The following is a 23757-nucleotide window of genomic DNA, read 5'->3' as shown; positions in this document are numbered from 1 at the left end:
GGACCAGAACAGGAAGCAAAACCATGGATCCCAAATAGGCAAAAGAAAAGTGCACAAGGCTCAAGAGGGAAAACAACATTACCTACCTTTAATCCTTGCCAAGGCAGACTGGTTCTGTTGAAGTACATCAATACATAGCCTAGAGACTCCATGTCATCTCGGCGACTGTTGAAAGGGAAAGAATACCCTGAATTACACATTTCAGCATTTCAACTTTATTCCAAGCAGTGAAATCGTTGCAAAAGTAAAAACAAAAATAAAGGAGCCATCAGCGCATCGGTCTGTGCCCAATAATGAACACCCCTGCCCAAAGAGCCATGTATTTACAAAGGGCATAACTCCTTTTTCTCATTTTTGTTTCAGCAAACTAACACAGTCATCTCCTTAATATCAGAACAAGTGATATTCAGAAAGGTGCAGACATCAATCAGAGAGGTGCTTCCTTGCATTCTCCCTACTTCAGTACAGCCAAAGAACTCTTAAGTTAACCATCCATAGACTTTACTGAGAATCAGCACACAATTTCATGTAAAAGGCCTCAAATGTTCTCTGTACTGCATATGCTCCTAATCCATGCTTCAGCCACATGAACACCATACTTTGCTACACAGCTTTCATGATTACTAAGCTTAGTTCAGTTCAGTGAAGTGGAAAAAGCATTCCATGATTTTTTCCTCTTGGCAAAGCTGCCTCTTCCCAGCTGTAGCAGACAGATTTTTCCTGTGACTGCCACTGTGCAGCTGACATCTACCTGAAGAGAAGAAACAACAACAAAAAAGAACCCCAACAAAACCCTTATTTTTCTCCTAGTTTCCTTCTAAACAGAAACTGACAAGTATAGCTGCTGCAAGAAAAGCATTTAGACAACAGCAGGAAAGACTACACACCTCCTATCGTCACAAGGGAGTAAAAGGCTTAGAGAGTGGGAGTGCTAACAAGATTATACATATGGATGAGGGTAGAAGAGCTTCCTTGAAGTGAGAAAAAAATCACAAGAACCCAGACAGTTCTACCTCCAAGTCTTGGTACCAGAGGAAAGAAGCAATAGCTGAAGCTTCATTTTAAGGCCTAGCCGATATAACCACCAGTTTTACCCAAAGCAGCCTGTCTACCTGTGCTTGTATCTCTTTGACCCCTTGGGGAATTATACAGGGAGTTACTGCAGAAGAGAATCAGCTTGTCTCCTTAATCCACCGCACTACAAAGGGCACTAGCTGTGGTCAGGGTTGAAGGCTGGAAGACTGATTCCCTCCCCTCGACAGGAGCTAGCACTCAAGTCATCTCAGCTGTAACATGAAACCACAGTCAAGGTCAGAGGGATGAGAACTGATACTAAGACCACAACCCTGCCCGTGAAACTCCAGTTCTATTAGATTTGTGTATTTTAATCATCAGCACAACCCAGAAAACTGCTATGAGGTCATGACATAGGACTAAATTTTCTGAGGAAGCAGTGGCAGATTCATGACCAGTCAGGAGATTAATGGCTTCTTTCCCTCACCTGGTTCATTCTTTAATGTTTAATTTCATGATTTTTTTTAAGTGGGAAAAATTTATGAAATCTTCAATGGAAACATTACATTTGGATGTACCATAGTAAAAATTATTTTCAGGATTTGGAAAACAGGATGATACTCTCCATTACTGTAACAAGAAACAGAACACTGCAAACAGCTCCTTAGGAACAGTTGTTACTACATATAGGAAAACATGTTCTGTAACTATAGCACTAACAGTTGGAGCACTCTGCCATATGCTTCAGACCTGGTTCCTCCTGATTACAGTAATGTGTTATCTGTTTGCTTCACTGTTAGATTGATAGAGGCAATTTAACAAACTGGCATGGACCAAACTGCATTTCTAATTATACCAGAATTTCCAATACCAGCAGAGAATGGTACAAGACCTCCAAACAAATGCAACAGCAGGAAGTTTTTGCAGTTCTCTCCCTTCACTGTGAAGGCCAGCATGACTTCTCTTACAAGAATAGCCAAAGTTCTGCAAAATCTATTTAATTCAGAAATAACGCCTGTCATTTACACTACCTGACCCACACGTCATGTAAGCTTAAACAGTGATCTGACAGACCATCAAGTACTCTTAAAGAACACTAATGAAAGCAGAGATGGAATATGGAATTTTTTTTTAAGGTTTAAGGTAACATCTTGATTAAATGCAAGATCATTGGCACCAACATCCATGAAATTTTTGAGTAAGAATCCTCAGCATCACAGAGTAAAGCCATGATATTGCACTGTCGCGTAAAACTTAGGTACACAAGAACAGATCTGAGTCGTTCTTTCATACCTCACAAGGGCCTTGCAAAGAACTTACAGTGCTATCTCTATTTGCATGCTGCCAGAATTCAGTAATACTTTTTCATCCAGACAATATAAAAGTGGTTTAAAAGATAAAATGTATACATACACATATACATACATGTAGTGCTGCAACTACTGCTATGTAGAGCAGAGCACAGCAGAAACTGACACATAGCATGTGTGGAGTAGTAGTGTGATCATAAAGCCTTGCTTGTAGGCAAAAGGACAAAAAATAGTTTGATAATTAATGGGAAGTCAGAGAACATCAGCATCAGACAACTCCTTCTGGTAACAGAACTGCATATCTCAAGTGAGTCAACAGTGGCACTGACAGGCAATAACACAATCAGAGAAATGCACAGTTATTTCTGTGAAGAGACAACAGTATAGACTGTCCTGAAAAAAAAAGAGCTAGCAAGAGAGCATCCCTCCAAGAAGCAAATTAGGTGCTTTGGTTTCCTATCTTTGCACAAGGAGTCAAGAGGAAAAAAAACCCTGCAAAGGGATATACACACTTTTCCATGCAAAATTAGTTTAGAAATATCAGAAGCTTACAAATAAGATCACCTTACCGCTGTGCTCTTCGGGGCTGCAATCACTTTGAACTCACCTCTGCTCAATGCCAAGATGTGCGTTGATACTGGCGTATCGAGCTGTGCCAGTGAGATTTTTGTCTTCTCTATACGGTATGTGTTGCCTTGTCCTGTTGTCCCGGTACTTTTTGGCCAAACCAAAGTCAATAAGGAATAACTTAGAAAAGAAAAACGAAAACACGTTATACTTGTACACAAAGAATCCCCAACCAGTTTCACTAGGCACTAGCTACACTTTAGGACATCCACACAACATAACAGCCTACAGTTACGAGGAAGCAAAGTAACAGTGCAGTCACAACTAGCTTTAACTACAAGTTCAAAAACTTCACAGTGAATTAGTTTAAGCCTTTTTTCAATTCAGTGGAATAGATTAGACTGCGCTACTCAGCAGCTCTAGTTTAGTTCTGCATTTACTTTGTTACTATTATAGTTTGTGTCACATTAACTCGACAACTGCAGTGCACAATGTAGAAGAACTAACTGTGCATCAGTGTATGTCAGGAAAACCAAGTCTCACTGGAGCATTTTACACGTACAGAGAATTAATGGCAGCTCAGCAGCTTAATGCAAATGATGCACATCCTGTATTCTTTTCTATGTACTGTGAAGAACACTGGCCATTTTGCAGAGCATTTGGCCAAAACCTTCAGCAGGAAACAAGACATGTTGCTTTCAACGACACGCCCTTTGCAAGACTACTAGAAGACATGAAGCAGCAGCAGCATGAAACTCTTGCTGATGAAATTAATACAGGCAGGAAGCTAGAGCCTAGTGCATGGAATCCAATTTAGATTTCTAATAATCAAGCTTGCTCAATGACTTGGTATTTAGCAACAAGTGAGTGCGTTCTAATTAGTGTGCTAACAGCCAGCCTATCCACGTGTTAATATAGACAGCACCTTTGTGCGACAAGATTTCAGGACCAGGCAAATAAAAAGCTGAGACAGAAATACATCAGGAACATTTCAAACTCTAGCAGTTGGTCTTCAAGCTACTCATCATCTGGCTGAGCAGATTTCAATGCTGGATTAACGACAAGGGATCAGGGACTACAACCCCTGTAAATTAGTGAATGCTGAAGAGGTAAGCAGGGGAAGGAAGATGATGGAGAGATACCGATTGAGAAGTTCTCAGTAAAAACCTGTTTGGCATCACCTTAAAGATGAACAACAAAAGATACCACTTTCAGTGCAAACAAGTACAGGGATTCCTGTGTGGTTGTATCTGCACTCAAGAACGAAACAGGTCACTGTCGTACACTGGCACTGGGATGACTTAAACATTCAACATGGAAAATTGCAAGACAACAAGAAGAGTCTGAATGGCACCTTTTAAAATACTGGCTGAAGCTTTTTCTAACTGTAGCTGTCTACACAGGACAAAAAGAAAAAGCTAAAAGCCTCTTTAAATGGCTGAAGTTAGAGCTGAAGCTGTACCATGACTTACGTACAACGTTCCTCTTCATCTGCTTTTTACAAACAGTTCTATGGAAACTCATGCTGAAGGCCCAGAATGCTCTGAGCAAGAGAAGTTCAAACAGACGTTAAAAATGAACTCCATAGGTCAGACGACAGCTTGGGAAAAGTGAGGGTCTTTTTTTTGTTGCACCCAGTACAGCTACCAGACAGCAAATAACTACCACTACAGCTAAATGAGCGTGAAGATGTTCTCAAGCTACAAGGAAACGAGCAATATGGATGCTAAACTCCCAAGCAAACAGCATAAAGCTTGTATGTGATTACTACAGTGCAAAGGCAAAGCTTGATCTCAGAGGCTATCTTGCATTTTCTGATGAAAGGCCTAAGATCTCACGAGTCTCTGATGTACAGTTTGCAGCAGCTACTTTGCAAGGCCTTTGCCAATTAGCTGAAGTAAAACACTATGCCTAGAGAAGGAAGGAAACTGAACATTACACCCACAGAATCTTTTCAATACAAATTTAATTACACGCAAAGTGATTCGAAGCCTTTACAGTCTTTCTGGAATCCTGGGGTTCTAGCCATTAATTAATGCCACAAAGGGACAAAGTCACGGTTTGTGAATCAATATAGGCAACATTGAAAGCACACCTCTAACATGCCAAGAGCTGGTGTTCCATTCTTTGTTCAGCAGATTTTAAGATTACTTCCCTCAAGGGTCAGAGAAGTAAACTAAGTGATGCTGTCCCTTGCACAGCTGCTACAGTCTCTGAATATTAGATCTGAACAAGGTAGTCACACATTCTCTTAAGCATTATGGGTAGCCCTCTTTAAAGACATATACGTATAAAGTAGAATCACTTTTGTAATGCAGTTCTGCTTTACACATTAGTGGAGTTATTAGAGACTATTTGGCAACACTGACCTCTCTGGGGAAGATTTTGCTATTCCCTAGCTCAGGCTCACACTGTATTCCCCATTCTAGATGGGTTGAAGGTGAAGGAGTGAAGTCAATCTCAAAACAAGGGACACTTGTTAGATATAGATTTATTTGGATGAATACAGAACACACCAATGCCAGCCAGCAAAGAAGTTTTCCCATAGATAACCTCATGCCACCTTAGCTCAGCTTACAGCATGATCAGTAGGGAACTAGAAAAGTAGGGCAAGATTTCTGCCAAGAGCAATGACAAAAGTAGATCAAAGTCTCTGCTTCAACTGATAAGTGAGTTTCAGAAGCAGACAACTGAAGTCTATGCCTGCATACAGCAGCGAGCTGGCTGGGATTTAATACTTGAAGACTTATTGTGGAAAACTATGGGCTGAGTTATTCGGCCAAACTCCTCAGCTATGACACATTCAGCAATTTCCAGCTGTTCTGCTAGGAAGAGGCATATGTCTTGATGTGCTTCCAATTCATCTTCTTAAGAGTCAAGAGTACTACATTTAGCACTAGACACTTCTTCAAGGCATCAGAATAATTTAATTTTATAAGCACAATAGATGAAAATATGAGAGTCCTTATCACACAGTTTGGAAAGATTTTGAAGAAAAATGGTATGGGAAAAAGTCTGGTTGACACGACAGCAGAACTCGTTCACGTGGGTGAAGATGCTACAGGAACCCTATGGGAAGGCAAGCAGACACCTACACAGAAGCCCTGCTATTTCACTGGGATGGCATGCTGCTCTTTCACACATCCAAGACCTCGCCTTTCAGTTCTAAAGGACAGAAATGAAATCTGCTTCTGCATCTGAAACCAAGCACATACATTTAGCCCTTTTTAAAACCAAGTTTAGAAATAATTCCACAATTTAAACAAGCGCCACAGGGAAACATCTTAGTAATGTTACATGTTTGCCAAGTATGTCTGAATAATGCCAACATAAGAGGTGCTTTTGCGAGATCTACATTCTCCAGATTAAAAAAAAATAAAGAAAACAAAACGAAAACAAAACAAAAAATAAAGCACATGAATTTGGGGTTGAGGTTGGAATAGGAGACAGTTCAGACCTGGTTTAATCCTGAGAAAGATGGGTCCTGAGAAGTACTAACAGTCATGCTTCTTTTCCTCTTCCCCACTGGAGATTCTAAACACTGAACAAACAATAGAGGGTGGCAGTGCATCAAACAGTATTGCTTACATTGCAACAATGGCCGGCGCAGACAGGCAACACCGAGGCGTTTGAGAAAGAACAGGGTAGCCAAATGCCATCCTTCTTCCACCAAGCACTGTAGCTTTCCAATAGCTCTGTTGGGTTTTTTTTGTTTGTTTGTTTGTTTGTTTTTTTTTTTTTTTTTTTTTTTAATTTATGTTTTTGTATGGAGAAAATTTAAAAGATATGGCAGGGTAAATTTCAACTGCGAGCCGCTCCAAAATGGCACTGCCTTGGCCAGGGATAACAATGGTGACATTTGGCTCTATTAAAAAAGGAAATTGAAGTTTTGCTTACAAAAGCATCCTTTGGTTCCACAAACTGCCCTTCCCCCAAAAGACATTTAGAAAAAGTAAATCTTCAGTAAGGAAGAGGTAGAAGGCATTTAGTCACCTTAAAGTTTACTTTCATAAGCATGCAGGGCTTATTTCTAGCAGAGCTGAAATTTCACCTTTTAAGGTGGGAGCAAAATTTCTCCCAATCACCAAATTGAAATTTGAATGTATATGTTTTTAATATAACTGACAGGAAGCTACTGGAACAAGATTGCCATGCTATTCTTGTATTCGTGGCTCATCTTAATTTAGGTACTGTACAGTCAGCTTTAAAAAACCCTGAACTGTCCTTTACTACAAAAAGGAGCGAATGCTGTGGTGGCAATTGGTCCCTAGATAGAACACCTAAGTGCTAAACTTAACCAACTCGTTCCTCATTTTGCTCATGTCAACCTGTCAATTTGCGTTTCTCTCCAGTACTTCTCCGATCCCTAAAAACCTGCATCTCTAACAAGGCCCATACTCACAGCTCACAGGAAGTATTTACCACCATAAGGCTGCACAGCTCTAACTACTATACTAATGGGAAAAGAAGAAAAATAACGGTTTACTGGCATTTTTTTCCCAGCTGATACAAATCTAATGTGTTCTTCCACTAAAGTAAGCACAGCAGTGTCTTCTAGGCCATTAATCCAATGAAGATGAAACAAAGCACAGCAATGCTAACCTAGCGTAACTGCAAAAGTACAGATAAATGGCCCAAAAAGAACAACTGGAAATCAGAAACTAAAACTAGGAAAAAAAAAAAAAAAAAAAAAGAAAAGCTATTTTTACTCCAAGTTTTGTCAGAAAATTAAGGAGCCTAACTGCTTGACACAGCAGAGAAAAACAGAGCTCTACAGAGTGAAAGTATGAAACTTGGGAATGAGCAAAGTTTAATAGCAAAAGGATTACATAAAGACTGCCTTTCAATTAGGCTTACAAGCTTTTCCAACAACGGTTGCATCTAAACATTCAGTGCATTGCACCTCTTCAGACAAGAGCTGTTACCTGATGTTAATACATTTTCCCCTTCTAGTGTTCGTGGCTCTGAAGTTGGCATTCATACAGGCAAACAAAGGTAAACATTTTAAACACTAGTAGTGCCTAAGGAGATTAAACATTCTCTAACGGCATATATAGAAAATAAGTGGGAATCTTGCTTCCAATAAACAGCTTGATCGTGTACATTTGTCCTGAAGTTAATTTCTATTAAACAGCATGCTTAATGCATTGCCAATGCTGCCTGTCTGCCCGAGCTCAACATACAAATTGCCGGATTAAGCATATTTTACTCAAGACTAAAAATAAAATAAAGCCTCATGTAGAAGAAAACTTTTTTCCCCCCCCACATCTGCAAACATGCACTTCTGAGTCTCTTCAACCATCCAAACAGTGCATCAATTTCAGCCCACCTCCCACCCCCACCCCTCTTTTCTTCACAAACTAAATGAAGAGCAGTTTTTTGTTGTACAATACATTCAGGTACTCTACAATTCAAGTTTTTCATTCACATATTAGCATAAATTCATTTATTAATAGAGACGATTGATCTACATGTTGACTACTAGAGTCACATCCACAGTTCTGATGGCTGAAGAGTCCTCTTTACCAGTCTGTCACTGCAAGTCTTACTGCCCTGATGACTGGTAGGTCAGGAGCTCCCACGTTGGCACAAACACTTTTCATCCCAGGAAGTCATCCCAAAAGTCAAAGATTTGACTTCATTATTAAGAAAAAAACGCTATTACAACAGTCATCTCAACAATAAAAGCCCGTTCTCAATATAAACAGCAAAGTATTCTCCACAGTTAGTTTATGATCTTGTTGCAAGACTTCAAGTCATCTTGCAATCAAGTCCATCTCACAGTGTGGGCTCAAAGACCCACACATATATGCCGCTGCATTTAGCAGAGGATACTGACAAAGTCATTCTCACATCAAAGATTTGTGGTTTAGCATCTAAAACATCAGCTTCAGCAATGAGTAAAAGGGCTGTGCAGCTCGAATTAAGTAACATAGCCATTCTGTTTCAATCTTTTAAATATAGCATTAGACTAACCTTATTACAGTGACGACCAATACCCATTAGGAAGTTATCTGGTTTAATGTCTCTGTGTATAAAGTTCTTTGTGTGCACATATTCAATTCTACTGATCATCTGTAAAACAGAAAACATCAACAACAAAAACAGATGAGATCCATTGAGAGCAACACAATTCACTTAAGCCCAAAATTAAGCATGACTTCTTAGTGCTACCTTCTAGTGTCATTTAAGTTTCTACTTAGTGCTCAATGAAAACCAGGTCTTTTTCATATGCTTTTTAAAGAAATTTTTTTTACATGTTAAAATCCCATACCTGCTGCGAGCTGGAAGATTAAATACCTGAAATTACTTCCCAGACATTCAAGTTCATCATGTAACTACAGTGTCCAATTAAAGAGTAATTTATTTTTGCCGTTGAAACAAAGCTTTTCAATACCTACCATGAGACGATTTTAAAGCTTGTCTCTGTGCAATGCCCACCTCAGTCATTCATTCAGTTATTCTCTTATCACCAAGTACTGCTTTCTCAGTTACTTATATAGAGCAAGCAACAACTTGATTGTAGCCCGAACTACTCTGCCTAGACTACTACAATCCAAGAATGATAGCGAGCAACGGAGATGCAGAGAAATTCTAGCACATCTTAGCATCATATATGGTTGTGCTATTTCCCATGTGTGAGATCACAGCATGAGTTTATGTGGAACAGCTTTTCAGCTGCACTTCATATAGACTTTAGTGAGCTGAATTATGTTACAACATCATATCCTTGATAGATGTTCTACTTTATTATGTCCTAAAACCCAGTTCTGTACGCTGACCTCATACATCTCCCTTCTCTTCCCAGATGAAGAAAGGTTAGTACTCACCATACAAAGGGATACTGCACACTAACTGCACAGGTTCCTCAGAAAGACTGTTAACACCCTGACTCTAGTTAAGTGAGCATGTAAATGCTTCTTTCTAGAGCAAGCATACCAGCCATTTAAAGCAGCAGAGATAGGGGACAGCTGATCTTGTCTCTATACAAGAACCCTGAGCTTCCCTGGCCATTTGCCTGGGATTCTACAAGCCCTGGCTAAGAGACAACTTGGTACTAACACTGATTATGTAATATTAGATTAAATTTAAATTACCATTGAAAATTCAACTCATCAACCCCTTACTGCTTTCCAAACAGCTGAGGACAGTACAACCAAGCTATTTACTAAACAGCAAGTATCCATTTTAAAAGCTGTACTCTCAGAACCAACATCAATTGTTAGAAAAATACAGGCACTCCTGAGGCCTTAGTTAACAGACCTTTGAGGCCTTCAGTAGTACAGCATCCCAACTAACACAGAAGGCTGTTTAACACATTTAATCTACTTAAAGAGAACCATGATACATGAAATAATTCATGTTTTTTTGACATCTTCACAGCAATGCTTGTACATACCTGGTCTGCTAGCATAAGTACTGTTTTCATCGTAAACCTGCGAGAACAGAAGTTGAAGAGGTCTTCAAGGCTGGGACCGAGAAGATCCATAACTAGAACATTGTAATCCTTTTCTTGACCATACCACCTGCAAGAAAGAAACGCGTTCAGCATTAGCAAGAATCACACAAGTCTCAAACTTAGCAATCAGTAAACTTGACTGAGACAAGAAGCTCAATTACTGTCACGTGACAGTTATGTTCCTAAGCATACAAAAGCCATCACCCTCAAAATGCATTTCTAGAAACCAATAGATGCTTTTAGAACATTCTACATTTCAAACCCTAGCAGCCCTACGCTGGACTCTATCTGGTCCTCTCACATCTCCACTGTCCCAGGAGTCCAGAGCTGAACACACCACTCCAGGTGTGGTCTCAGCAGAGGGAGCAGACCATATTCCTGTACCTGATGGCAGCTCTCCTGATACACTCCAGGATGCCACTAACCCTCTACACTGCAAAGGCAGTTCAATCTAGAGAGTTAACTAAAAACCAGGGTTATTAATCACTCTTACTTTCCTGGAAGCCAAGTCAGAAGGCAAAACCAAAACTGACAACAGCACATGGCATGTTTAAATTCCTCTGAAGTAGAAACATTATTAAGCTTTAGCAGCAACTGAAACACCCAACATCAGAATTAACACAATCAAAGCAAAAATCATTACAAGCCAATATACTGAGGTTTCAGTACATAACTCAAAAACTGAAACAAAACTCATCAGCAGGACACCTTACACTTCAATTCCCTGCGTTATTTAATTTCATGGAAACTGTTAATTGCTTTAGGCTTTGTTTCATGTAAGGCATCTCTGCAATGCAAAAGAATTCATGCAGTTAACTCATACAACCTCCTCATTTATTCACTCAAGTGTAGCAAATATCAGTCAAGTACTAATGTACTACTAAGTAAATGACAAGAACTCTTTACAAGGCTTTCAGTATCATACAGGGAAAGTTAAGTGTCACAGAGGCAGAAATAGTTGTTGCAATATATACACTTCCAATCACAGCCAAGCAGACAGAAAGCAACCCTTAAGTGTCTGATGCATCAATTTGGGGCAAAAAAATAAATAAATGTTTATTTCAGGAATTACTCAACACGATTACACCTTGTTTCCTATTAAAGTCACCTTTTGCAAACTGCTGAGTAGTAATGACAAGGGCCTATAAACAACTTTGCAGGTCACAGTTCAGAGTGAAACACTGCAGTCAACCAAAGCAATGAAAACTGGATTGGATGATCTGCCTAGATATTCTGCCATGAAATTTAGCACTGCTGTGAAAGTCTAAGCAATAGAATGAATCCAAACACTCTAAGGCCTGGCATTCTAAAGAATAAGTCCAGATTCAGATGAACTGTGTTTTGTTGCTTTAAGTAGAAACTTCATTTCAGATGATCCTAATTGTTCATTACAGTAACAGCTCAATAGCCAAGAGCACAGTCCAAGGGAAAACAGCCTTACACCAGCTATCAACTGAACTAAGAAAATTTAGTTACAAGCATCACAAAAGAGAAAAGCTAAGCAGATGAAAGGAAACCCTACCCTGGGAAAATCATTTGATTTGGTTCCTCTGTAGGGATCTCTCTGTTTAACACACGCAATAACTCAGGTTGATTGCACAACCTCCACCTGGCCTACTTCTGCATAGGCACCAGAACTTCATTTTTAATCCCCTGATCACTTAATGTTTCTGAACAGCAGAATCAACTTTGCAAGACAAAGACAAGGGGACTTCTAAACATCTAGTTTTTGTGCTTACAAGCCTGTAATTCCTCATGCAGTAGAGCACCCCATTTATTCATTTCACTGACAGCAACTGAAACTTCTGCTAGAATACTAGAGTCACCCGTGCTTTATTTACTTTGCTAACACTCGGCTTTCATTTCCCTTGGAACATTTCCATGGAAAATGAGATTAAGAAGTAAGGCTACATCAGGTCCATTCACAGCATGTCCAGTAGCCGCTACTGCTGGCAGCACAAGGACAAAACATTACATGTGTTGGCTCTTCTTGGGAATCCTTGGAAATTATGATACTCAAGAGCTTGGCAAATCCCAGTCACTGTAAGATGACATACAGCCACACCTTTTGGACATGTGCTTTGCCACACAAGTCTTAACGCTGTGGGGTACAGCACAGAACATCATAGCAACAAAGGGAGCACAACGATGGGAAAAAGGCTGGTCTCTCCTCCAGAGATCTCTAGTGGTCTGAGCTGGTGGAAGCAAACTACTAGACAGCTCCTACCTGTCAGTTACAGGCAGTTCCTTCTGAGCACACCCAGAACAGTGAATTACTCTTTCACCAAAGTTACACCAATATTTTTAAAGCAGAAACAAGACATTTAACAACTGAGTAGTTCACTCTGGTTACACAGTAACTCCATGTACTAGTTACATATCACATATATTCCCAAGAAATACAGAATCCCTAGACTAGGAAAAATTATTATTACTATTCTAACTCACTTCCACAGTGACCATGTCCAATTAGGACATACAGCAGAATTAGACAATTTCAGTTCTGTAGCACAGGTCCATCTACACCTACTTACGAAGGCTTCACTAATAATTAGCAGGACAATACAATTACTGTAAGAGCTAGGAGCTATCTTTGAACACACCACGTAGCACGGTAACCCCTGACGCAGCCATTAAGATACACAGTTCAAACAAGCTGTGGGATGTGCCTAAGCTTGTGTGCACAAAAATGCTTCGTCACTCTCCTATGTCTCATTTGTTCAAGGCTACTAATCAGTTAGAGCACAGTTGGTAAAAACAAAGCAAAAAACCAAAACAACTCCTCCTGAAGCTTCCATGGTTAGAACATTATCAAATTCAAACAGAGACCTTCATTTGACGTGAGCAGTTCATCTCATATGGAAGACCAAGACTCACCACGTCAACAAGTTTCTAAATCATGTGGTTTAGCAGCCTGCTACACAGCTCCCATATACTCACATGCAAAACTTCTTGTAACATCCTGAACAGTCTGCAGCTCCATGCTAAACAACTAAGTCACATGATACGGTAGTTTAAAAGTATTTTGTTTCCAAATCCCACCCAGTGAAGTGAGCATGAAGCCAGATCATATGACAAGTGAGCGCTTACTCAAATGTTTTTTCATTCCCTTAACTAACCTTGAGACAAGCAAGCAAAGTACTGATGCACATCTAGCACTTAGAAGCGAAGATTGTAGGTCAGGTTGACCCAAACTTAAATCCTCTGTTTCCAGAGCTGCATCTTTAAAAATCATTTCATCTCTATTTCAGCAACCACATGGTTCCTAAATAATGCCAATGGTAAAAGAAGCCTTTGAGAAAACACGTAACATTTTAAGAAAACTTTAATAAAATATTTGGTTCTAACTCTAATCATATTGTGTTTCTTTCATCCAAAAAGGAAATGAGCTGAGAAACTACAGGCCCAGTTGCAGCCTCCTATGCCACTTCTACACCCTACATAACCTTGTTGTTGTAACTACAACCACAAAGTTGTGCAAGCTGGTCAAGCCATAAACAAAAGCATTCAGGAAATTCATATTTTAAAAGTATCAAATGTAAACAGCAATGAATGAAAGCACTCACTAACTGGACAGCTGTTGGTCACCAGCAAAGAAAACCCAAACCCAAGGTGCTCTGAAACTACCAAGGCAGTGAAGGCACGAGCATAATGCAGCATCATTTTGTATACAGGTTACTGTTACTGTATGCATAATACCAGAACAGCAGCTCGCTGTCATAACAAAGCTTCCCTACTACCAACTGTAACAAGACAGTCTTGTTTAAGGTCAATAAAAGCTCTCCTCAGACACCTGTTTTGCCAAGTATCTGATCTTCTGCTACAAGCTTCTGTGAATGTGACTGCCATCACTGACTATTCCTGTAGCCATCTGGAACTACAGAAGGTCATGCTTGTGTCCTACAACAAAAATGGATCTTGGTGCCTCAGTACAAAGAAGTACAAGGCTGCTGTGAGAAGACTTAGATGAACTCAAACCTTTAGACTCTGGATTCAAGCAAAAATATTATTTGATGAATAGGGATCCACAAACAATTATATTCTTATTCAACAAAAAAGGTCAATTTGCACTCCAATGTTCTACTAACTTCTGCTAATTCCATCAGCTGTACTATGTCACCCTACCATTACACTGTCTAGCTCTATACAATTAGTTTCCCAGCGTTCTGGCTTTCAAATGTCAGACGGAAGAGTTCACGTGACAAAAAGTGGAGACTGTCAAATGAAAGTGGATTGAGGAATGCTGCTAGAACAAAAACAAGGCACAGCAAACAAGCAAGCTGGAAAGAACTACTGGGATTACCTGAGATAACCTCATCAATAAGTCTGACAAGTCATTATGCACATGAGGGTGAATACACAAGTCTGGAAGACTTCACGAGCACAAAGGATTCAACGTCCGAAATAAAACCAAATGACAGCGAAGTGATGAATGCCCTGGAACTATTCCACTTCTGCAATCACTACAGCATTTACACAAGTCTCCAAACTGGGCACTAGTTAGATAATGTGACTAAAGGGAAAATATAGACCCTCCCTATAACTTCTATATGCTTCTACAGGCTTCAATGAAAAAAAATCAGAAATCCTAACCAATGCAAACAAGGGTATTCAGCAGAAACTGTGAAGGAGTTGGTGTCAATGCTTACAGCACCAATGCTCCTTTACGTGGCAACCCACAAACATCGCTAGTCAGATATCCTGGGAACGAAATGAAATCTGAACAGGGACAGTGAAGGACTTCAAAAGGGATGGGAAGGTGGTGATCCTAGCAATCGTGTTCACACAGCTCAGCAAGGCAGTCACCAAGTTACGCAACTTCTCTTTGTAGTTACAGGATGACTGTAAGAGGGAGGCAGCCATTAAAGAAATCAAGGAAGTAGTAAATAGGCACCGACCGCCTACAGGTACAAGCACTCATCTTCAGGCTCTCTTTCTGGCACAGAGCCATGGGTGCTGGCCTAGGAAGTCAGCACTGTGCCAGAATCACAGGAAGAACCACATGTTAACCAAAATGAACAAGACCAAAAGTAATCTCTTCTGGCCAAACACATTCTAGACTTCTCAGGCCAAACTCCTGAGAAATAAAGATGTAACAGACAGATCACTAAGCATATTCTGCCTGTAGAAGTACACTAATTTGACTCTTAACAGATATGGAAGCAACACACATGAGGAAGGCAATCTACCGCTCTCAGATTCATGCCTACATTGTCACATATTCTCCATTTCCCTGAAGCTGGAAAAGCACTTTAGCTGTAAGCCCATTTGGAATCAGTAACATAAATGAACCTCACATAACACGGCATGACTGAAATACTGAAGTGGAATATTTAACAGATGCCATCTAATGTTAGTTGCCATGGTGAGTATGAATTAGGCCACCCAAGTACTAAATAAAGAAATAGCAAAGAACACCCTACGTTATCAAGTTAGGTAGGTTATAAATACAATTTTGTATCACTTTTTTGTACAGTTATGAGAAAAATATGAATACATCAAGTATGCCAATGCAACTCATCTGTTAGGCACAAGGGAAACTTCATCTGCCTGGTCTTACATTGCATACATATACTTCTATGACTCGCTGCTTTGCTAGATGTTTAATGAAGTAAACTAACAGCTGGTAGGAAGTGAGGAGAACATAAGTCACATTTCTTCCATAGAAGTCAAAAGGCTCAATTGAGATGGAAGGTAAGCCATTAATCTACAGTAGGTACTGCAAACACTGTGGTGGAAAACAGACCCTTTCTGTAGGACTTGTGCTGATCATCTGTGCCAAATGGAGCTAACACTGAACTGCACGTGCACACTTCTGCAGCTGTTTCTGCAAAGGAGGAGCTAAGCCAAGAGAAAAAAAATGATAGAAAAAGCAAGTTTCTCCCAGCTGATTTTAAGGCACCATGGGCACCCATTCAGACAGAAGTTCAGACTGTTATAAAACATGAGATTTTGTTTAAAGACATTCACTCCTAGCAGAAAAAGCTTAGGGATTCATTTCAGTTTCACACCGAGTTATCAGAATAGGAATGTTGCTCCTCTCTTCTACAGTGGGTCTGTCCCTTAGTATAAAGGTGCTTGAAAGAAATATATTTACCAATTGTTAAGAATTCAAAATGCTCAAGGAAAAATCCATTGTGAGAACCACCTTAAAATCACTGAACCTGACCATGGTTTTCCACTGCACATACTATTTAGTGAAGATGAATACGTGCAGAAGCTTATTATCAGATTATCCACCAGCACGGCACTAAGTATCCAGAGAGCTCTGATGGCTGAGACACTTTTACTTTTCTGACAGCAGCTTTATAACATGTCGCACGATTCAGGACATAATGTAGCAATACACAAGTGATAATGTTTATTTCCCAACTTCAAAATATTTTGCAAGTTTGAAATGTAGGATTTTGTTTGTTCGACTTGCAAAAAGTCGATAGCTTTCGTATTTCAACTCACCACTGACTAAACTCAAATATTCCCCTGATAAGCCTTGGATGCAGTTAAATATTGCACCTCTACAGCTCTGCCCACAGAATATACAAGCATCATCTGTTTTACAGTCAACCCTGATCTTTGTGTAACGCTTTCTTTCCCCACCAACAGCAGCAGCTCCATCCAGCACAACACTCATTTCTAGTGGAAAGCAGGTAACAAGTTTTATAACCAAGGTGTTGTCAGGGGAAAAAAGAAAAGCCTTAAGTTTGCTTTTCTTTTAGAAGTACATCTGCAACATATCAAAGGAATCTTCATAAAGGATATGAACAACAGTTGATAATCACCATAAATGGCAAAAACCAAGAGTGGCAACCACAGATGATTCAAACAATTGCTCTCGTCGAGAGTGCTTTAAGAGATTTACACCATAAACAAAATAACACACAAAACCTCCAACACAATTTCATGATCTGAACAAGGACCAAAAATGTAGGAATGAAGGCAGATATTCCAAACTATTGGGATCAGCAGCCAGTTCACAACAAGATCACAAGTAAAAATGCTTTGCTACTAAAAAAAAAAAAGAGCTGCTGGCTGAGAACAATCAGAATAAACCTACCAGAATATTGCAGACTTCGCATTGTGTCCTAAGGCAGACCAGATCATTGGATGTTAAGCTTGGTCCAAAAGCTGGTTGTCAAAAATGAAGATAACACAGCCAAAATTGGTGTGTGCCAGAGCCTGCAGCGGTATTGACAGGTTTGGGGACATTTCAGAATCCTCCCTGCTCTTCCAGAAAGCAGCAGGTAGCAGCAAAGTTGAAGATCCCCATGTGAATTTAAAGTGAATTTAAAGTTGCGTAGATATTCAGACAACAGACAAGCTAATCTCCATTTTTTGCTATTTCACATGCAAATGATACGTTCTGTTACAGTGTAAATAGCAAGTCCTCTCTTGTGAAAGTGAAAGCTCACAGTTAATCCTACAGAAGCAGCAGGATAAAAATGCTGTTGAGCCCAGCTTATACAGCACAGAAATTAGAAAAGCTTGGAGCCATTCCTCAGTTTTCTATCAGAAACTCCATTTCTGTTGTTGCTGCTTAAAGGTGCCACTTAACAGAAAATTCAACTAACTTACTGCATGAATTTCCTCAACCTGATTCATCCTTCTCAGTACACTGAGCCAGGAACAGCTTATTCCAACTGGACAGCAAACTATTACAAAACAATAGCGGAATGCGTATTATCAATTACACATGCAGAGAGACCTAAGTACAAAGTCATACATTCTCCCAGTTTAGCTGCTGCCAAAAATGCATGTCAGAAAAGCTGGAGTTGTCTGGAACAACATGCGAAGTAATCTGATGTTGCTCCTAGACTTGGTTAAGCACCTCAGTGATGCACCTGATGGCGTAAGACAAGTCCTCTCCTTCTGATTCCAAGGACCATTAATTCTAACTACACCATATTTCAGTGTTTATCAAGCAAAGCGTGAGCTGAGCACCCCCTCTGCTTCCTCTTCTAGGAGATAAACAGAAGTACTAGTTTTTACTTTTTCAAGCGTCACCAGATTTCATATCACAAGACAACAAGAAAAGCGCAAAGAACCAGTCAAGCAACATCTAATATGTACATACTTTAAATTTACATTAAAAGTCATTTCTGAAGACCAAAAAGAAACTTCCTAAGTTTTTCTGAAAAGCTTTTCTAAAAAAGTCATCCTAAGACTAACAGTGCTGGAACCTGAAGGTAGAAATCTTCAAGACCTCCTGACCTTATCAAACAGATCTTATCTGAAGCACAATGGAAGCCATCTGAGTTGCTTTGAGTGCTGCCTCAGTTGTCAATTCTTACCCAGATTCTTCTAATTTGGTACTACTTTTCAGAGGCCTCATGTCAAACAAAGTTCTTAGTTCCTCTGTGGTGCGGTGGGACTTCAAACAAGAGCCATAGAGAAGGCTAGGTCAGATAAAAGTATGTCAAATACAAAGGAAAGAAAACTCACACGATCACTGCTTTATTTGAAGCAGGAAACAAGTTTCTCAACATGCAAGACAACTTCCAGCATGTCAGCTTTAAACAAAATGCACTTATGAAGCATGTAAATCAAATTCAAGAACTTACTTTTAAATAGCAGTTTAGCTTCTGTTGGTAAATTTGAAAAACATGAAACTTAAGTCTCATTATAGCACTAAAGGCTTTTAGAAAAAAGCATAAGCTTAAGAAAGCATGCTTTTCCAGTTTCGTGATGAAACACCAGATACCCACATGCCTTGGCTGCTCTCCCAGTTACCCTTGTTTTAGCACAGAACTGTACCATGATGGATTTCCAATATGGAATTTCTATTTTTCAGCTGTGAAACAAATGTATTTGTATAAAGAGAAACTTGTCTAAAATAAAAAGTAATTCTGGTTACAAACAAGCAACTGTTGTAACTGTAGCTGTTCTGTTCCATACAGGTAAGTTTGTTCTATTCCTGTAGAAGGCTGCCATGAATGGAGAGGACAGATGGGTGAAACAAGGCCGTCTCCTGGGCTGTGTAACTCCAGCATATAATCAGGTTTACAATCAGTTGTGTTTACAGAGCAGGGCAAAAAGCTAGCAACTTCCAGGCTTGGTTAGAATTAATACACAATCGGAAATACACGAGTACCCCTACAGCTTGAACAGACCACTCATTTATACACCTGCAACAAAGCAAAAGGGCTAACTGGAATCCACAGTTTGACACATTAGCCCTACTGAAGTTGATCCTGTAGCACAAGACACCAGTTCATTTTATAATATAGTGCAAACACGAGAAATATTAACTTTAAAAACAATTATTTTAAATACTCTTGGAAAAATGTTTCTGGAACAAAAAGGAGTTTCACTTAGATTACTCTGATGCAGATTCAGTAGTCAGAACTACACAGAATAACACCTCAATAATCTGAGAAACAACTCCTCCTAGAGTCTGCTGCACCAAAACAGCAGCAACTTACTTCTAGATCAGGAAATTATTGAAAACTCTTGAAAGTTTCAGACATAATAAGAAACAAGGAAAACACCGAACAAGCAACTGGGAGGGATTAATCCTGGCACTTTAACTGTACGGAAATCCCTGTGACGCATCTGTTGCGGGTAACAGAAAGGGGCTGCCATTTCATTCCTGGTTGAGGTTCTCAGCAGTTCTCAAGCCTCGCTGCACATAACTATGAAAGGAAAAGATACATGCCTGAGCACGTCCCTTGTCCCAACAGGAGAAGGGGGAGGGTTAATCACGTCTATCCGCCATTTTCTGAGCGGAGGAGGAAGACATGTTGGAACAAAAAAAAAAAAAAAAACAACAAAAGAAAGCAGCCATTTCCAGTACCAGCTCCAAACTCTCAACCTCATCAACAGCACCGGCTCTCACAGAAACAATCTCACGCTTTATTCTGATCACTTTAAGAACTCCTCATAGCTCACTAACTGCTGAAGATCTCACCTTCAATGCACAGTATGTAAGCGTAAGAACACAGTCTGGGGCAGGGAGAGGGAGCTACAAGGATACCCAGCTAGTTGTTAAGCTTAGAACAGAGTATTTTACCCAGCAGTCCAACTCTTTCTAGAACTAGTCTCTTATGATAGTGTCCCACCTCACAGGAACATTAAAGGAAAGCCACCATACTTGGCACACGCAACTGAATCTCACCGTATATGTGGAATGCCAACTCCTCCTTGCAGAATTTTGTAGAGTTTGCTCTCGTACAGCAGCTGGGGATGTCTGGCCTTCTGAGACTCCAACTTCACAGCAACTTCCTGCAGTAAGAGGGAACAAGGAATCAGAGCTGAGCGTCCACCAAGCACTGCCTTGCCACTGAGGTGTAGGGGCACAGAACTTCAGTATTCCCCCACGCTCGCTCTGAGCTACAATTTGTTAAGCTTTTGGGACTCAACGTCCTGCATTTTGTTGCCTCTTCAAATAAAATCCACAGCGTGATGATTTGTACATGAATATCCACCCCAGGTCACAAAATTGAGCTGAGATGTTAAATCTTCAGATTCACACAAGCGAGGAAGAACATACGTGGGTGTTTCTTCTCTACAGCTCAGAGAAGTGAGTGGGAGGAAGAATTAAAAGAAAAACACAAAACGAGGAGAAAAACCCTGGAGAAACAGGGGGATCTTCTTTGTTTCTACTGCTGTTGAAGAACACGAGATAAAGTGTTCCCCAGCTGAGAAAAGGGGCAGAGACGACTGCCAGAAGACAGACTTCAGCCACTGACAAGGTGCTCTTCTCTCCCTATCTCTCACAAAGCAAAGCACCGGGTGGAGACCCGCTGCTCCGTCGGAAGGGGCACAACTCGGGCCCAGAGCGCACAGCCCGGCTCCGCACCCAGCGCCCCGGGAAGGCGATCCCGGGAGAGCATCGCCGCTCTCCGTGTCCCCTCGAGCCGCCGGATGGCGGTGCGTGCCGTCCTTACCTCCCCGTTGGTGATGTTGATCGCCAAATAGATGTCCCCGAAAGAGCCCGAGCCGATCTTCCGCACCAGCTTGTACTTGCCCCCGACGATGAACTCGGCCTTGGAGCCGCTGCTGCTCGCCATGGCGAGAGGCGGCTGCGAGGCTCTCCCGGCGCTACGGGGCTCGGGGGAAGGGAGAGGGAAGAAGGGGCTCTACCGCCGCCCCGAGAAGGGGAGAGGGGCAGGGGAAGAAAGGCAGGGAAGAAGAACGGCGGTCCACGCCGCTCAGCTCGGGCCGGGCCCTTCGGGCGGCCGCCCCGCTCCGCGGCTTTGCCCCGCTCCCCGGCCGGGCGCCGCTCGGCTCCCCGCGCCCTCCAGAGAGGTGAGAAGCGGCTGCCGAGGTGCTGTTAGGGGGCGGGAGGGAAGAGGGAAAGGGAAAGGCGAGGCCCGCTGGCTCCGCCGGGTCCCGGCCGCCGCCGGTCCCTCACTCGGCCGCCGCCGCCATCTTGTCTCTCAACCGCTGCTATCGCGGACACAAAATGCCCCCAGCCTGCAGCCGCCGCTTCTTCACCGCGCGGGGCACGCTGGGAGCGGGGCGGGGCGGCCCCGGCGCATGCGCTAAGGTGAGGCCTCCTCCTGCCCGCAGCGCGCCTGCGCGGTGGGCCGCGGGGGCGGGGATAAGGCGGAGAGACGGCAGCAGCAAGCCCTCTGCGCATGCGCGCACACCACCCTTCCGCCGGGCCAATGGCCGCCGTCGGTTTCCATCCGCCCCCAGCCTTGCGTAGAGACGCGTTCTAGGTGTGCGCATGCGCGTCACTGAAGCTCGAGCTTGGGCGGAAGAGGAAGGGGAGAAGCGTCTGTGCCTTCCCTGCTCCTTAAAGGGGCTGCAGCGTCAGGGCTGCGGGTTCGGGCTGCGTAGGCCTTGAGTTGTAAGGCCGAGTGCCAGCAAGTGGTGATGTGACCCAGACCGTCCACAGACAGGCTTGTGTCCTGCTGCAATGCCGGGGCTGTCAGCACATACACCCCTTATTCTGTGGGTTTTGAGCCCCACCTCCTGCTGGGGGACCTACAGAAAAGCTGGGGATGGGCTTTTTATACCAGCAGGTAGCGACAGGATGGTTTTAAACTGGATGAGGGTAGAATTAGACTAGATAGCAGGAAGAAATTCTCACACTGGAGCAGGTTGCCCAGTGAGGCTGTGAATGGCCCCTCCATGGAAGCATTTGGGGGGGGTGCAGTGTGGAACTAGATGATCTTAAGGGTCCTTTCCAACTCGAACCATTCTATGGTTCTATGAACACATCTCTGTGACGCTGTGAGCACACAATATCAGCCTCATTACCCCTCGCTGCCCAGCCTGACACCTTGTGTTATCCATCTGACCTTCAGCCCCGGCCTGTCGGGAGGCAGCACGCAGGGCTGGCAATCCCAGCAGGCCTCACATTGCTGTGGGAGGTTTCTGAGGCAGCAGTGGGTTTGTGAGGAGCACGAGGGGCCCATAGATAGTCATGAGTCCAGGTGCTGGGCAGTGTTACCTACTGTGATCACCCAGAGCTATGATGCCCCTGCCTTCCCCTGTCAGCTTCATCCAGGCTCGCAGCACAAGCAGCTCCCGTTCCAGACCCTGTTTCTTGCTGTCTTTCAAAACCAAGTTCTCCTCCCTTGTCCTCTGGCTCAGTGCTGTGAGTTTTTCCTTTGCAGGAACACAAAACTGTGAATTCCCAGTGACTCATTATCACTCCCTGGCAGAGCGGCGTCTTCTGCTGTGCAAGCCTACATTTGGGAAATGATTCAGTCCTCAGCAAAAAGAAAGCTCCTACAGTAATGTAGCTCATGTATATAGAAAGAGTGTCTACCCAGGTTATTTAATTTAATGGGGGCATGCGGAGAGGCTCCTTTCCAGCTTGCCTGTTGTACTTAAAGCTGTGGGAATAACAAACAGCTTTATTTTAAGACTGGTCTGTGCACAGATTGTTTTAAATAGCTAACACTTGGATAAAATTCACATTAAGAGGTCCAGGTTAGGACACTACGGTATCGATAGGAAGTTGTTCATATGAAGATAAGGGAGTCTTAGCATAACAGCATCCACACAGTAAGGGAGGCTTTTATTGCACTCACCATATTGCTTTCTAACTCGGTAAAGTTACTCTGGTAAGAACACTTTCTGTCTGCACAAGTGCAAAAAAGTCCTGGCTTGTGTCCATGTGGCTGTTGCCCAGTGAGGGAAGTCTGTGATTTGCTGTGTTTCTTCCTGTGGTGGACTCACTTAGCTACAGGATGACTCCATGGTGAGAGACCAGGAGGAATGGAGAGGGAAAATTGGCAGTCAGCAATGCTGTGAACTGCAAGTACCAGCTCCAAATTCCCCTTCTGTTTCAGGGAGTTTAGACCCAAGGTTCTACTACAGGTTCTTCTGCATTTCCAATAAAAATAAAACGCAGAAGACTCAAAATGAGATCAGGCTGTACCGTATCTGACAGAATGAAAGCGATGCTGAGAGAGCGAGCGAGCTTCCGACTCATCCCTACCTCAATACTGTAAG

At 42.0% G+C, this 23757-nt stretch overlaps 1 protein-coding gene across 5 annotated transcripts in view; it reads right to left on the bottom strand.

Moving 5' to 3' along the window:
• Positions 1-21553, bottom strand: part of CSNK1A1 (casein kinase 1 alpha 1) — a 32749-nt gene extending 11196 nt beyond the window's left edge. For 3 of the 5 annotated variants that reach the window (XM_072348686.1, XM_072348688.1, XM_072348687.1), the window contains exons 1-7: positions 21234-21546; positions 20462-20568; positions 10291-10417; positions 8868-8966; positions 6349-6432; positions 2932-3071; positions 87-165 (exon numbers count right to left, since the gene is read on the bottom strand). In XM_072348686.1, the coding sequence (XP_072204787.1) occupies positions 87-165; positions 2932-3071; positions 6349-6432; positions 8868-8966; positions 10291-10417; positions 20462-20568; positions 21234-21356 (759 nt within the window). In that variant the 5' untranslated portion in view covers positions 21357-21546. Of the gene's footprint in view, positions 1-86; positions 166-2931; positions 3072-6348; positions 6433-8867; positions 8967-10290; positions 10418-20461; positions 20569-21233 lie in introns of all 5 variants that reach the window. The other 2 variants (XM_072348690.1, XM_072348689.1) reach the window with 2 other exon arrangements.
• Between the last annotated feature and the right edge of the window lie 2204 nt (positions 21554-23757).

The sequence above is a fragment of the Excalfactoria chinensis genome, chromosome 13 (assembly GCF_039878825.1).
Source record: "Excalfactoria chinensis isolate bCotChi1 chromosome 13, bCotChi1.hap2, whole genome shotgun sequence".
NCBI lineage: Eukaryota > Metazoa > Chordata > Aves > Galliformes > Phasianidae > Excalfactoria > Excalfactoria chinensis.
This window is presented reverse-complemented; position numbering and strand designations above follow the sequence as displayed.